General features: G+C 37.2%; 1 protein-coding gene across 5 annotated transcripts in view; it reads right to left on the bottom strand.

Annotated features, from left to right (window-relative positions):
- Window positions 1–227: 227 nt before the first annotated feature.
- LOC106074337 (uncharacterized) overlaps window positions 228–15,058 on the bottom strand; it is a 435,581-nt gene continuing 420,750 nt past the window's right edge. For all 5 annotated transcript variants that reach the window (XM_056008524.1, XM_056008519.1, XM_056008520.1 and 2 more), the window contains 2 exons: window positions 7,529–7,630; window positions 228–4,499 (listed from right to left, as the gene is read on the bottom strand). In XM_056008524.1, the coding sequence (XP_055864499.1) occupies window positions 2,349–4,499; window positions 7,529–7,591 (2,214 nt within the window). In that variant the 5' untranslated portion in view covers window positions 7,592–7,630 and the 3' untranslated portion in view covers window positions 228–2,348. The remainder of the gene's footprint in view (window positions 4,500–7,528; window positions 7,631–15,058) is intronic.

Genomic DNA, 15,058 nt, shown 5'->3' on the forward strand with positions numbered 1-15,058 from the left:
TAAAGTTATTCGATTTGAAAAACTGGCTTTGGCCCAAGAAGTTTTATAAAATTATATTTAATTTTCATCTTTCTGCGGACCCGTGAGGGTTCACGGACCACAGTTTTTGAGAACTACTGGCCTAGATCACAACGCTGTCGAAAAATGTTTAACGAAACCAATATTCACAAATTAAAAATAGACAAACACAAAATAAAGAGGCAAAACATAAGGCTTACAAGTCATAATTGTCTGAATACATGGCCAAAACTTTATTCAGAATATAGGTCACTCTCTTGTTTCCGAGTCTTGAAAAGTTGAAACAAACGTAGAACTCTTCTTGGTGTAGAATCACATTTTTGGAATGGAGAAACCATTATCACAATAGCAAGAAGAAAATAGTTAAAAAAATGGATAAACGAAAGCAAGAAAAACATAAAAAATACTTTTAAAAAAAACCAAGCTTATATGAAATGTAATTGTCATGTCATCTATTGACCTAGACATCATAAATCTGTGCACTTAGAAATATTTTTATCAATTGTTTGTTGAGTTTTTAGCATTCTCAATGCGCTATCCTATCACGTGTCTGGGCCAGCTGGGAATGGGTGACGGAAGAAGGGGGGTATCTTGCTGAATGTTCAAATGATCGTTTTTTAAACGCATACAAAATGTTCATTCATGGCTCAAGTCCTCAAAGGGACTAATTCTACTTATACCTCCACACCAGTCAAGTACGATTTCTTTCCTTTGTTCAAGATACCAAACACAATAATTAATTACCAATAGTTAATGAACTTATTGGTTAATTTTTTAAATTGATTCTTCTGTTATCAGGTAAAAGAAATAATTGTGCAAAATTTCTGCTTAATCCGAGCTTGGATGTGGGAGAAATAACGTTGACAAACTTTTTTTACCATACAGACAGACAGACAGAGTGAGTTGATATAAGATTTGTAAGAAATAAGCAACATTAGGAAAAAGTTAACGTTTTTGTATGTCTTCTCTTTGTATATATTTAGTATTATAAACTTTTAATGTCCAGTGTTTTGTCAATGAACAGATTTTACAGCACCTTCATTGTAGTATGTATGCTCTTATATTCCATCTTCTATTATACTAATTTATTATATTTTTTTTCTTAACACTATGACGTATACGCTTAGCTAAGAGAGTCGACTATTAAAAGTTAAAGTATGCACTACTAAAGAAATAAATAAAAGATTTAAAGCAAATATTGTTCCTGAACAACGAGTCATAGGGCAACATATCACGTGATATAGATAGGTGCTTTTCCAACTGTGGCACGCATACCTCTCTGTCAAGTGATACTCATGTGGTTCCTTACATTTTAAGAATCAATGTCTCATCTTTTCGTTTTTATATTTGTACAAAGCTTAAATCAACCAAATCTGTCTGGTACACGCTAGTTCTCCCATACAGAATCTTAAATGAAGTCCAAAGTTTGGACCATTATTTCTTGTACTTGACAAAATTCATAATTGCTAATTAGTTGTTTTTTTTTTGTTTGGTATCGAACAGGGAAACAAATGTACTTAACAGAGGAGGTGGTATAAGTTAACTTACTCCCCTTTTATACCTTTTGTAGAGAATTAGGTCACCCTTTAAAATTTGAAACTAACAATAGATAGCTATTAACCTATTTTCATAATCAAGTGTTAACAAGTTTACCAGAATCTGAAAGCGGCGATGTAAACCACAGAGTGACTGGTGAGACCGACACATTATGGAAAGAATAACCAACGAAGAAATCTGTTACTGTACATAATGAACGATTCATTGACTGTAGTACTTCAGTTCACTTGTCCTCACTGGGAGGCATTTGTTTAAAAACAGTTTGAGAAGCACAGACTCACTCATTATAAATGTAACTAGCTTAGTTCTAACAAAAAAAAATATTTTTTTTTCAAACATAATAAAAATTCATTATTGGAAAGAAATAAACAGCAACGATCACAAAATCTAAAAAGAGTCTATTCTGTTAACTTTTGTTACAGACTCTTGAGACTCAATATCATCCCTAGTCTATTTAAAATGTTTGTGTTAGTCCACAATTTGTCTTCATTCTGTAAAACATTCTAGTTTTAATAGAAGAATGCCATGTTATTTCAACATAACTTAAAGGATTTATTTATATACAATGATAAACAAGTTTCTCTGGGAATGATTTATTTGATCTCTCAATTTCAACAATTAATAAAGTTGGCGGGTTTCATATAAACATATAATAATCATGGTAATTCACAAAAGCTAAATATAAATACAAAATATGTATTCATTGTCTTTTTAAAATTGAAAGTCTTGGTGTACAAGTAATTAAAGTACTCAATTTTTTAAAATTGTAGCGTTTAGAGATTCAGAAGATATTTAACTAACTGTTTAGCTTCCTCGTCGCTACTTTCATCCATATCTGTTAAACCTTTCTCTGCCTCGTCGTCGTGGTAACCAAGTCCTTCGTTAGCGTTGTTGATATGTTGTTCAGGCCACGGAGAATCTATCAAAACTTTGAAAGGTTTGGAGAAACTACGGCTATTTTCTGGCACCAAATCTAAATCCTGACTATAGGTTGGTTCTAACATATTTTCATCAATCATAACTGGTTCCCAGTCTCGTTTACCAAATGCATTAAAGGCGCTATTCTTGTCAATGCGATCAAAGGAGGATTTTCCTAAATTAAAAGGATAATTCCTCTTTCCAAATCTTGAAAATGCGCTACCTCTGTCTATTCTATCAAATCGTCGCTTTCCAAAATGGCTAAAGCCGCTACTTATTCTGTCGAATCGTCGTTTTCCAAAACTGCTGAATCTGGAGCCGTCAGCTATTGAGTCGAATTTCCTTTTGCCAAACTTTCCAAAACCCGATATAGAGGATATTCTATCGAATCTCCTCTTTCCGAAGGGATTGAATTGCGAATTCTTAGAAATTCTATCAAAACGACGTTTCCCAAAACGGTTGAATGCGCTTGAGTCACTGATAGAATCAAATCTCCTTTTATTCAAGAACTCGTCAAGTTTGTCGGATGAAATCTCATTCGAGTTGTCATCGCCCTCATTGTCCAATCTATTGAAGGTGCCAGAGAAACGTTTAGAAATGGGACCAGATAGATCAGCATTGTTGGCAACCATGCTGAGCGTAAGCTCCCCTTCAGCTGTTCGTTTTTCGGCTTCCCTTTTCACTATAGCAGCTTCTTTTCTTTCTGTTTTTGAGTTGGACTCAAGAGCTCGTTTTTTCCTCAAGGAGGAATTGCCTTTATTGGATGCTTCTTTCATTTTAGCATTGCCTGCATCTTCTAAATGATTCACAGAGGTCACTTCAAAATTTTCAGCCCCTTCTTCATCTTCTCGTTTCCCAAAACTAGTAAAGCTAGAGGTGCCTATTCTGTCAAAAGGTCTTTTACCAAAACTGGTGAATGCAGAACTACCTATCCTGTCAAAAGGTCTTTTACCAAAAGTGGTGAATGCAGAATTACCTATCCTGTCAAAGGGTCTTTTACCGAAACTGGTAATTGCTGAGGTACCTATCCTGTCAAAAGGTCTTTTACCGAAACTTGTAAATGCAGAACTACCTATTCTGTCAAAAGGTCTTTTACCAAAAGTGGTGAATGCGGAATTACCTATCCTGTCAAAGGGTCTTTTACCAAAACTGGTAAATGCAGAGGTACCAATTCTGTCAAAAGGTCTCTTACCAAAAGTGGTAAATGCAGAGTTACCTATCCTGTCAAAGGGTCTTTTACCAAAACTGGTAAATGCAGAATTACCTATCCTGTCAAAAGGTCTTTTACCAAAACTGGTAAATGCTGAATTACCTATCCTGTCAAAAGGTCTTTTACCGAAACTGGCAAATGCAGAATTACCTATCCTGTCAAACGGTCTTTTACCGAAACTGGCAAATGCAGAATTACCTATCCTGTCAAACGGTCTTTTACCAAAACTGGTAAATGCAGAGGTACCTATTCTATCAAAAGGTCTTTTGCCAAAACTTGTAAAGCTAGATGTACCTATTCTATCAAAAGGTCTTTTGCCAAAACTTGTAAAGCTAGATGTACCTATTCTATCGAAAGGTCTTTTATCAACGTTTTCCTGAGACGATTCCTTAGAGTCTAAATAGTCATCTACCGGGTTGTCATTGGTTGGAACTTCGCCATTTTTAGTAGAATCCTCCGGAATCCACAGTGTTAAAGGAATGGTCCACATTTCACCTGGCTGTGTGTTTGATACGCCACTTTCTTCTTCAGTGATGGCATTGGGATCCACTATCCCGTACGCGTTGAATCCGCTTCTCCCAGGTATGGAGTCTAGCTGCGATTCGTCCCCGATGTCAGACGCATCGCCAAGAGCTGGTTCAATCTCGCTATGAGCATCGGCATTTTGGAAATAGCTTTTTCCTGAAGCTGATCCCGACGCACCAGGAGAGTCTGCTTTTGTTGCTTGCTGCTCAATGTTTGTTATGGAGATTTCTTTGGCAGACGCTGTTGGGGTGTCAGAGAGTGACTTTGCTGTCTGAAATGAAATGAAACAAGAGATTATTACTACTGGCAGTTAATAGATAGAACGGTATCAGTTTATAGAACAGCGCGTACACATATAAACAATTCATTATAATCAACAGCTGATGATAATTTCGTTTCTTTAATTCGCAAATGACATTGTATGTTAATCTGTCTGACTATTGTATTTTCTTGTGAGTCACGTGATGCTATTAGGACGCTTTTGTCGTCATTTCCGTTTCGTCTTTCCAAGAACGGTAAGTCTCTGAAAAAGCTCATCGGGGCGGAGTGTCTCCCCGTAATCCCATTGACCGGCCGCCCAGAATGATTTCTCTCAGCAGATAGGCGTGGACCTGGATCTCTTCATCTTCTCTTTTAAAGTAACGTCTTTAACTTATAAGATAAGATAAGATAGCCCAAGACAAAGAATATAATAATGTGGGCAATACTATATGGTCCACAAAACGAAATCACAACATGGGCAATAGAATGAAATCCTAGACTAGAACAATGAGGCCAATAGAAAGATATCAGGTGCTAAAACAATAGGGGCAACAAGATGGAATCACGGACCACAACAATGTAGGCTATAGAATAAAATCACAGACCATAACAATGTAGGCAATAGAATAAAATCCCGGGCTAAAACAATAATGGTAATAGAAATGAAACCAATATCAAAATATGCATTTGAATGAAATTACAGCCGAGAAAATAGAGAAACAGAGAAAAAAAAATAGACTCCATCTGGACAAAAGAATGAAATCACTTTTCTCGACATTCCCAACGATTATCATCAATACAATTATGTATCATGTGTCTATGTAGCTCTAAAACATTAAATGACATTGTACTGATGTCAATATCTTATTATGGACAAAATCCCAAATTTTAAATCATTAAGTTATTTTGGGGTTAAAGTCTTGGTGTACAGTGACATATTAGAACGTAGTTGAAAAAAGAAACAAGACCTACATTCCTCATGATAAAAAAGAAACCCCAGCTAGATTCCCATGTTGCCAGACAGACATCAGAAAATGCTTGACAAAGCAATACGTGTGTGTGCACTAAACAACCAGACACAATGTTCCAGGATACTTGTACCAAGCTCCAGTGGTCACATCAACATCGGAGCGTTGATCTTATCGATCTGCGGTTTTATTCTACGAGATCTGCTTCCAATGACGAAAAGATCATGTGGGACCCAAGGTTACTAAATCACTGGTGCGAAAGGCAGTTCTCTCAGCTCCCCTGTTTTACACTGCACAGCACTCACTTTATCCCCTTGTCTACTGTGGAGGGCGTCTCTTGTGTGCAGAAATAATCTACACCTGTATTAGTCACGACCACAAGTTTTCATTCAGGAGTTTCTCACACATTTGAGCAAAACCAATATAATACAGAACAAGTACATAACAGTAACGACAACTGTGAGATTTACTATAGACACACGATTATTTTGATTATCGTTCTTTGCACGCTACTGACCCAAGCAAAACAAAACAAAACAAAACAAACAAAAAACTTCACTCCCGACATCCTTTTCCTTTCATTCCTATTTTACTTGTATCATTATTGAATAAAGAAGACAATATGCTTTGATTAGCTACTGTATCAGCAACAGTAAATAGATTCACTTTTAGAATGCCATATTGTAACACACACCCTTTTAAAGGGCTCCTATGTCCTAATCGAAAACGCAAAATCTACAAAAAAAAAAAAAAAAAAAAAAATACGTGCATATCTAGTTTGAAAAATACTCTTTCATATCATGGCAAAATATTTTGAACCATTCCTTCTATCAGTTTACAAACTCTTAGGGCGTGGACATGTAAGGTTATTTCGAAAACGGATCAAACGATTTTCCTAATTGGCCAAACAATGGATCTGATGATGACCGCATTTTCATTTTTTTCAATAGGTTTACGCTACTGTTTTGTGCATTTTCTAGCACTGTATACTAATCTAAGTTTTCTTTGCCTATAGCACAAACTAATTATTATTAAGTTGGCAACAGCGATCTTTTAATTAATTTCACCCAATCGTATGCTTTTTATATCATACTGTTACGATCTTCTCTACCAGGCCTTCTGCAAACACTACTTAACACAACAGCTAATCTAACACAAGAACTTGACAACAAGAGCTTCAAGTAACAAAGTGGCGGTTTAATTACAAATACATCGACAGCCAATTTAACACAATTGGCTACATCAAATTCAAATGCTTTCTTGTACTTAACAGAACTGCCTAACTAAACATTACTAGTCTCTCTAGCTCGTACAGCTACATTTTCGAAAACTCAAAGGTACCAGACAGTCCTTATTGCTTTGCTGTCCTGGACTCAACTGTCCTTTCTTACACACTCTCTAGTCCGTTAAAACTCTGGATCACATGACCACAACATGGGTCATTTTGCGTGAACTAGCAGTACTGCCCCTTGTCTATCGACAGCCGTTGACCCGTCGACCTGTGTGATTGGCCTGAGTCGTGTGTATCAGTAGGCCGCACACACATTAACCCTTTCAGTCCGCCACTGGAGTTACTACAATACTTTAAAACTTCCATTAGGTGTATAGCGCACCAAAAGTTTCTCCATATCGAGTTCTCTTCTTTGTCTACGTTAGTGTTTTTGTTGCCTAAAGTAAATGAATCAAGAAGTCTTAATACACCATGAATTAGTCTGAGTCTGAATATGACGTACAATAAAGAATTAAATAGCCAGAAAGATACAACAATGAAAAGTTACTTTTTTTTTTTTTAAAGCTGGGATTGACACATATAGACCTAAGAACATTCTTTCCGTTAAAAAAAAAACAACAACAAACAATTAAAAAACAACCAAACAAACAAAAAACCCAGCATAATTTAAATGTAAAATTAAAAAAAAAAACGAAACAAAAGAAGAACGTATAGACAAACACGATGACATGTGTACAAACACAAACATCAATTTTTTTCTTTTAAGTTTGTGTAAATTAAGATTCTGTAAATTAGAAATTAAAAAAAAAATTCCAATTTCTAAAACAAAATTGATCTTACTTCTGTTAAGCTGGTATCTAAATAGCTACAAAGCAGCACTGCCAGGAGAATGTAATGTCTCATTCTGAATCTGATTCTACAGGTCGGAACTTGTTAGTTTGTCTGTGGACAAATAATGAAGAGACATTAGAACATAATGACACACCCCAAAAAATATAATAAAACAGGGCATCTGTTTCTGTGGCCTACGGTTAACGAGAATGTCATGTGGCTGTCCCTTGTCAGAGCTGGGTGGACTCAGAGGCGCCCAAAGATCCTAAATAAAAAATCCCAGTCTTCAGGATTCGAACCCGGGGCTCTGGGTTCGGTATTCAAGATTTGTACCGCTCAGCCACCGCGCCTCCATTATACAGATCTTATAATTTTTATTTTTCATTTAGAAAAATTTTAATCACATTGCTACATATCAAAATAAAAAGGTTTATTTGGAGAAAAATCATATGCTTTTTAAAAAACAAGCAAACTGGTTTACACTCAATAGAATTTGGAAAAAAAATCTGAGTACAAACAATTGAGATATCAATCATTCAAAAAGTAAATATAAAAAAAATTAGCACGGATTTTCAAATATTTCTCTGTCTATGTATCAATGACTCGAGTGTTGGAGATATCCATCTATGGCTGGCTCTTTGTTATTCTATCCGGTAAACAGACTATAGTAAGTGTTGATCACCTATGTTTTTGAAAAGGTTGACGACCTACTTTTTTTGGCCATTTTTTAGCACTGTAATCTAAGTTCTCTTTGCTTATAGCACAAACTAATTATTATCAAGTTGGCAACAGTGATCTTTCAATTATGGCGTCCTTGAAATTATTTAGTATTTCTATTTCAAAATTTCACCCAATCGCATGCTTTTTATATTCATACATTCAACAGGTTTATAGCATCACCAAACGTTTCTCCATATCGAGTTCTCTTCATTGTCTACGTTGGTGTTCTTGTTGTTTGAAGTAAATAAATAGGATCTTAAAAAATTGAAATATAAACAAAGAGCAGATTACTCTGTTTACAATTGATCACGCCAATCCACAATAATGGCACATGAAATATATAAAAATACAAGACTCTTGAAATAAGTCTAATAATGCAAGTGCAAAACGACAACAACAACAACAACAACACCCATTTAAATATATAGATCTGTAAGACATTCATGCCAAGGTAAAGTACTTGTTAAAAAGACCCCTAAAAAGTTATTAAGTATCTAAAGTCCTTTTCCTCATGATGAGAGCAACACACGCCTCTTCCTCAGCCAGTATCACGACTAACTACTCATTTGTTTAATCATCTCTCGACTGACTCAAAATGACAACTTGGCAGCAATGTCTCCAGTGATCTCTAGCAAACCCATTATCGTAAATATTACTTAGATACCAACTACATGCCAACTACACCAGAGCACCTTCCTATGACATCAGGAACCATTAAATACCCCCGCCCCCCACCTCTTCAATATGGAAATAAAAAAAGTGTAGATATATAATTGTTACGTACGTGAAACATTCTCTTGGATTTATTTATAGTATTTTTGTTTTTTGTCAGTCGTCACACAGACAGACAGCCAATGAATGCGTGGCTTATTAGCCAACACGTTCAATCAGATTCCAATTAAAACATAATCATAATGCTTTCTATCCGCTGCGTGAGGGTTTAATTACATAATTAGGATGAAGTGACGCCACTTTAGGGAGGTTCGTTCTAGAATGCACTTTCCTAATGGGATGTCTCGCTAGTTGTGTCAGAGCATGCACGAGTGAGTGGTTCCCGGAGCGTTCGGTGAGTGAAATTGATCCTAGAAAAATGGTAGGAGAGATCAAAGGCGAGCCAGTTTTCATTTCATGCGAATGTGTCATGGCATGTGTGTCGTCTCTGACGTTGTGTGTCGCCTCAGAAGTTGTGTGTCGCCTCTGACGTTGTGTGTCGCCTTTGACTTTGTGTGTCGCCTCTGACGTCGTGTCGCCTCTGACGTGTGTCGCCTCTGACGTTGTGTGTCACCTCTGACGTTGTGTGTCGCCTCTGACATTGTGCGTGGTTTAACACTGCAAGGGCTATTGTGAGGCTGTTTACTGAGCATGAAAATGTTTGAGACTTTTTACATTGACTAGGCACTTATAAGACTGTTAACTTTGTATGCAACCTTGTGAGGCTTATACATCGCTTGAGAACTTTTGAGGCTTATGCATCGCTTGAGAACTTGTGAGGTTTATACAACGCTTGAGAACTTGTGAGGCTTATGCATCGCTTGAGAACTTGTGAGGTTTATACAACGCTTGAAAACTTGTGAGGCTTATACATCGCTCGAGAACTTGTGAGGCTTAATACATCACTTGATAACTTGTGAGGCTTTTACGTCTCATGTGAATTTCTGAAGTTGTTCTACGAACCCTAACCCTATGCTTAAATAATGACGAAAAAAGACGAATTCTTGTGTTAGTTTTTTTGACCCAATACTTAAATAAAATTATCTGTTTACAAACGGGTTCTCTAAATTACGGACAGCGGGAAATATCCGGACCGTGACGAGGTGCTAACCTGCCATTCGAAACGTTTTCCCTAAGGGCATAACAAAATCGAAGAGGATGGGGGTTCCACTGCACCTGACATGATGTATATGATACCCAAGACGGACAAACTCGGTTTTGATATGTACATACATCTAAGACAATATATTCTTGAGTAAAGTCTATTCACATTAAAAATATACATCTGTTCTATACATCTACATGCATCTTCCTTATGGGTTCTACTGTCTCCTGCCATTGAACTTCATAGATGGTACACACTAGCATCCACCATTTCACGTCAATAGGCTCAACGAGCTAACACAAACACACACATACACCAGCTTGGTTGATGATCGGTAACTGTTTGCTGAAAGCAGAACTGGAACTTACAAGACAGACCTCAGCAAACAGGTACGTCTGGGGGAGAGAGAGGCAGACTATAAGGGTGGAGTAGGGTACGTGTGGGCGGCTAGAAAGTGAGCTTCGACCCCGTCACCTTGAGTGTAGCAGTGACGACTCGACTCACGGATCGATACGGTAAAAAACATCACCGTGATGTGCACTTATCTATTAAATCTACAATGTCACAGTCGACATGATACGTTTTAGGGAAAGTTATGTACATTAGGATTGTCAAACACCTTAAGGTTGAAGGTCAAGAAGTAAAAAAAAAAAAGAAGATAAATATAGGTCAACTAGAATATTAAATATGATTGTAAACATTTCACACAGGCAAGAAAGAGAGTGTTGAGAGTTGTGTACAAACCCGGAGTATCTTGTTTACATTGAGGTGAAGACAATATTAGGACAGTCATTGGTACTGGAGGCCAAGAAATATAGAGCAAAGCGCAAGGAAAGGGCGAGGGGTCTTTGTATTGATCACACAACCAGTGCTCACACAGGTGTACTTTGAGGTCACTAGTCATACTCATAGGGTCTCTATTTCCAGAATTGAAACTTAACATGTCAAACATAAACTATGCAATGTATACATATAGGCATTGTCTTCGTGTCTTAGGATTGAAGATACACGCCGTTGGTCAATTACTCTACATTTAGATGTAGATGGTGAAAGACCGCATCACGAACCAAGAGATTAGGGACAGGGTTACTGCAGCCATCGGACCCCATGATGACCTGCTAACTATCGTAAAAAAACGCAAGCTAAAAATCTATGGCTATTACAAGGTCTTCGGGGCTCGCAAAGAATTTCCGTCAGGGAACAGTACCAGGAAACAGAAGAAGAGGCAGACAGAGAAAGCAATGGGAGGGCAACATAAAAGAATGGACGTGCCTGCCATTGAAAGAGGTTCTAACTAAGGCAAAAGACAGAGAGGAATGGAGAAAGACGGTCGACAGATCTTGCATGGTGCCCCAACGGTCCAACATACTAAGGGGTAAGTAAAGGTAAATAGGGTGAAAAGAAAACTTGAGTTGTCGTTCGCGGCAGAGAACGGTAGGCCTATTGTCTGCGTTGGATGTGGCAAAATAGGTAAACCAAAGCTAGCACTGCGTAGACACGTACCGCACTCCTCTTTGCACGCTGACACATACACATACATAATGACATACATAATGACATCTAAATCTGAGGTTTTTTAGGGTAATAAATTTTAAGACGGACATACATTTGCATAATCGCACTGAATGTATACGAAGAATTATCTTTGTAATATCACAGTTGTCGGGCCCCAAAAGAACTGCATGCCTCCTTCAGTAAGAGAGTTAGAATTGATTGAGACCTCACTTTATCTCACTTAAACATCAGGCACACAACGATCCAAACAGAGATCACACGATTCTAAGCTCAGAGCATTAGAGACACAATCACCGTGCTAATCCCTCCATTTACTGATGCCTGATGTGCGCAGGCGAGTGGTCAATTAGACTGGCCACGAGGGCATGTTGTTGGAAGTGCTGACGCGACATTTGTGAGTTGAAGTCAATTTTTTTCCTATTCATATACTGCTGCTTCCGTGACTCCACATTATTATCTGCAGCTATGACGAGATGTGATTTCAGAATGAGACAAAACTAACTACATAAACAAGTAAAAAAAATACTTTAAAAAAAAGACAATAGAAACAATGAAACTGATGACTGTTTCGTGAGAGCGAATATTTGACGCTAATAAATGATAGATTAAAAAAATGGAGCCATTTCTACCCCGCCTTAATTCCCCCTCCCATGGGAAAAAAAACAACCTAGTTAAGCGTAGGCTTACATTAAAAGCGTTAAGTTAAAAGTCACAGTATGTCAAATTCTAATGATTGGCATATAGATCTAGACTTAGAAAGCGATAGTTCTGGACGTCTATTAATTTAATAAAATATTTAATGAAGAGGGCCACCATGTGGAAATACCCGAAGACGTAGTCTGTTCAAGATAAATATTTTTCTAGTCGTCTAGACAAATTTAAATTACTTTTTTATATTTTGAAAAAAATTATAACGGTCAAACTAAAGTTTTCTCGGTGTGGTCAAATAGTTAGAAGTTCTTTTCCAAAGATATGCATAAACTGTCAAATTTCTAGGAAAATCTTAAGAGCCGTTTTCGAAAACCGGTGCACCAACCCAACAGGTGCCAATGAATTTGCAAACTGAATAGAGGAATTGTAAATATTTCACGCCTTAAAATACTTACATAGAATTGATTTATTTCACGAAGTTGATGCTATTGCAGTTCGAAGAGGATTATGTAAAAGATTCTCATTAAAATACACATACCAGTTAGAATGGTTGACTTGCTAGACTTAAAGCGAACTAACCACTAGACTTTTCAGATGGACATCGAAAGGTCACTGGTTCGTGCCCTAGTCTGTGCAGTCCCTTATTTCGTTGTATTTAATTGACCATTTCCCCCCCTAATGCTGCCTTTATTGTATGTAAAATGTATGCTAGCCTAAAAGTTTAGCTCTTTGTGGCTTTTTACTTTCTTCAAGTTGGCATTCATCTAGCAGCTTAATTGATATGATGAAGGAAGGAAGCTGTAATGCTAGCCAATGACAGGAAGCTGGACTATGTTCCACAGACTGCTGAGACTGCTCTAGGCTGTAATTAGTTACTTGACACGAAGTTACAATACTAGTGCGAATACAAGCAATACCGAGAGTATAACTATGAAATTAAAACCCGTCATTTTAATTACACCGGAAGTTATTTAGGGGATAGAAAGGTCGAAACTAGTAGATCTGTCTAGAAAATATAGTCAGTGATCTACTTGATGACCTCGATCTTGAGACTTGATGACCTCTATCTTGAGACATACGGAAATGATTTTAATCTTGTGCACTGTCCAACACACATATACAAGTGAAAGGACTGAACCCTTAGCAAAATACAATCGCAGAAAATAATCACAAGGGAATCGACATGTCTATTAAGAACTGTTGGCACAAGTCAATCGGATGACATACGAAACGATGACATCATGGTAGATGTAGAACTAAACAAATAATGGCCCAATAAGGGAATTCCCTGGTTCGTTGTCTTTCGGTCACATGATAAGCATGCAGTTATGAGCACCAGGTAAGCGATACGAACTCCTGCTAACCATGCAGCTATAAGCACCTGCTAACCGTGCAGCTATAAGCACCTGCTAACCATGCAGCTATAAGCACCTGCTAACCATGCAGCTATAAGCACTTGCTAATCATGCAGCTATAAGCACTTGCTAACCATGCAGCTATAGGAGCCTACATTATCAGTCTGTCAGGATACAAAGCTAGAAAAAAAAAGAGACTAGTGCACCGAAAGAGAGAAAGCCCTTCAAGACTGCCATACAGGGGTGTAGCAACTACGACAGTGCGAGAGGGCTGATTGCGGCCTCCCCATGACTGCTAACAGCCCTTAAAAGAAAAATAGCGAAATCTGGATTGTAAGAATTCAAACGTCTCGAGTTTATATCATACATTTAAGTTGTTTCTGAATCGAATCCAATGACACTGACAGACTACTTGTGAATGGTATTGCTAGCATCAGAGCATGTTTAGTAAATTTACTTATACATAGATTACATACAGAAAGGATTCGATTTGTATTAACACACAACCTACGGAGTGAAGCGTACCATTATATTCTTGAACCAGGGCCCTCGGGTAGCTTGCTACACTACTATCCATATAAAAACAAATATTGTCAATGTATACGAATGTCAGATTCATTATTCTAAAGTGCATCAGAAATAAAAACAGTTTTAATCAGTTAATGCAACATTTTCAAGTCAGATATTAAACGAGTTCGCTTGATCTCTATTAGCAGTCTTTTAAAACATCCTTTTAAAATATTATCAATTATTCGGTGTTATAGTTTTCAACCGACCATCCTAGAAAACAAAACAAAACAAACAAAACATCAATCACAAACGTACTCCCACACAGCTGTATCTTCTATCTGATGTTAGCACGGGGCTCGATGTCTGTGATATGAGTTCAAACCTTCAAAGGGAAACGCCATAACTTTGTGCCAGATAGCACTGCTGGTCAGCACACAACGTAACATTGCGTGACAAAGTTTAATGTAACAATTTGCAGTCACATGAGCTGCCAGGAGCTATGTGCATTTTGTGATAGAATCTAGTTAGTTTATTGCATTTGGCTGCTACGGAATTTATCCAAAAAGTCTGGCAATGCAATGGCTAACAGATTGTTTTAGTTGAATAAGCGAGAGAGCAAAAAAGCAAAGAATGATATCTAGATCTAGCATATTTCTCCCCCAATAAAAACTAAAAATGTTTGTAAAGATTTAGTGATAGCTCTAGATTTTTACAAAGATATTAAGCCGAAGTGCTGAAGAAATCTGATTAGATACAGGGGAATGAGAAAAAAGCCCAACAAATAAGTGAAAGAAAGAGCAAGACTAGCAACTATAAGAGAGAGAGAGAGAGAGAGAGAGAGAGAGAGAGAGAGGAGGTAAAATGGGAAATAAATGCAAATAATATAATCTTGATATAGATGCTTTTGAGATTGTCTAGAGTTAGACCTTTTGATAAACTTTATTTTTTTAAAAATAATTACAAATCTCGTCT

The sequence above is a fragment of the Biomphalaria glabrata genome, chromosome 13 (assembly GCF_947242115.1).
Source record: "Biomphalaria glabrata chromosome 13, xgBioGlab47.1, whole genome shotgun sequence".
Taxonomy (NCBI): domain Eukaryota; kingdom Metazoa; phylum Mollusca; class Gastropoda; family Planorbidae; genus Biomphalaria; species Biomphalaria glabrata.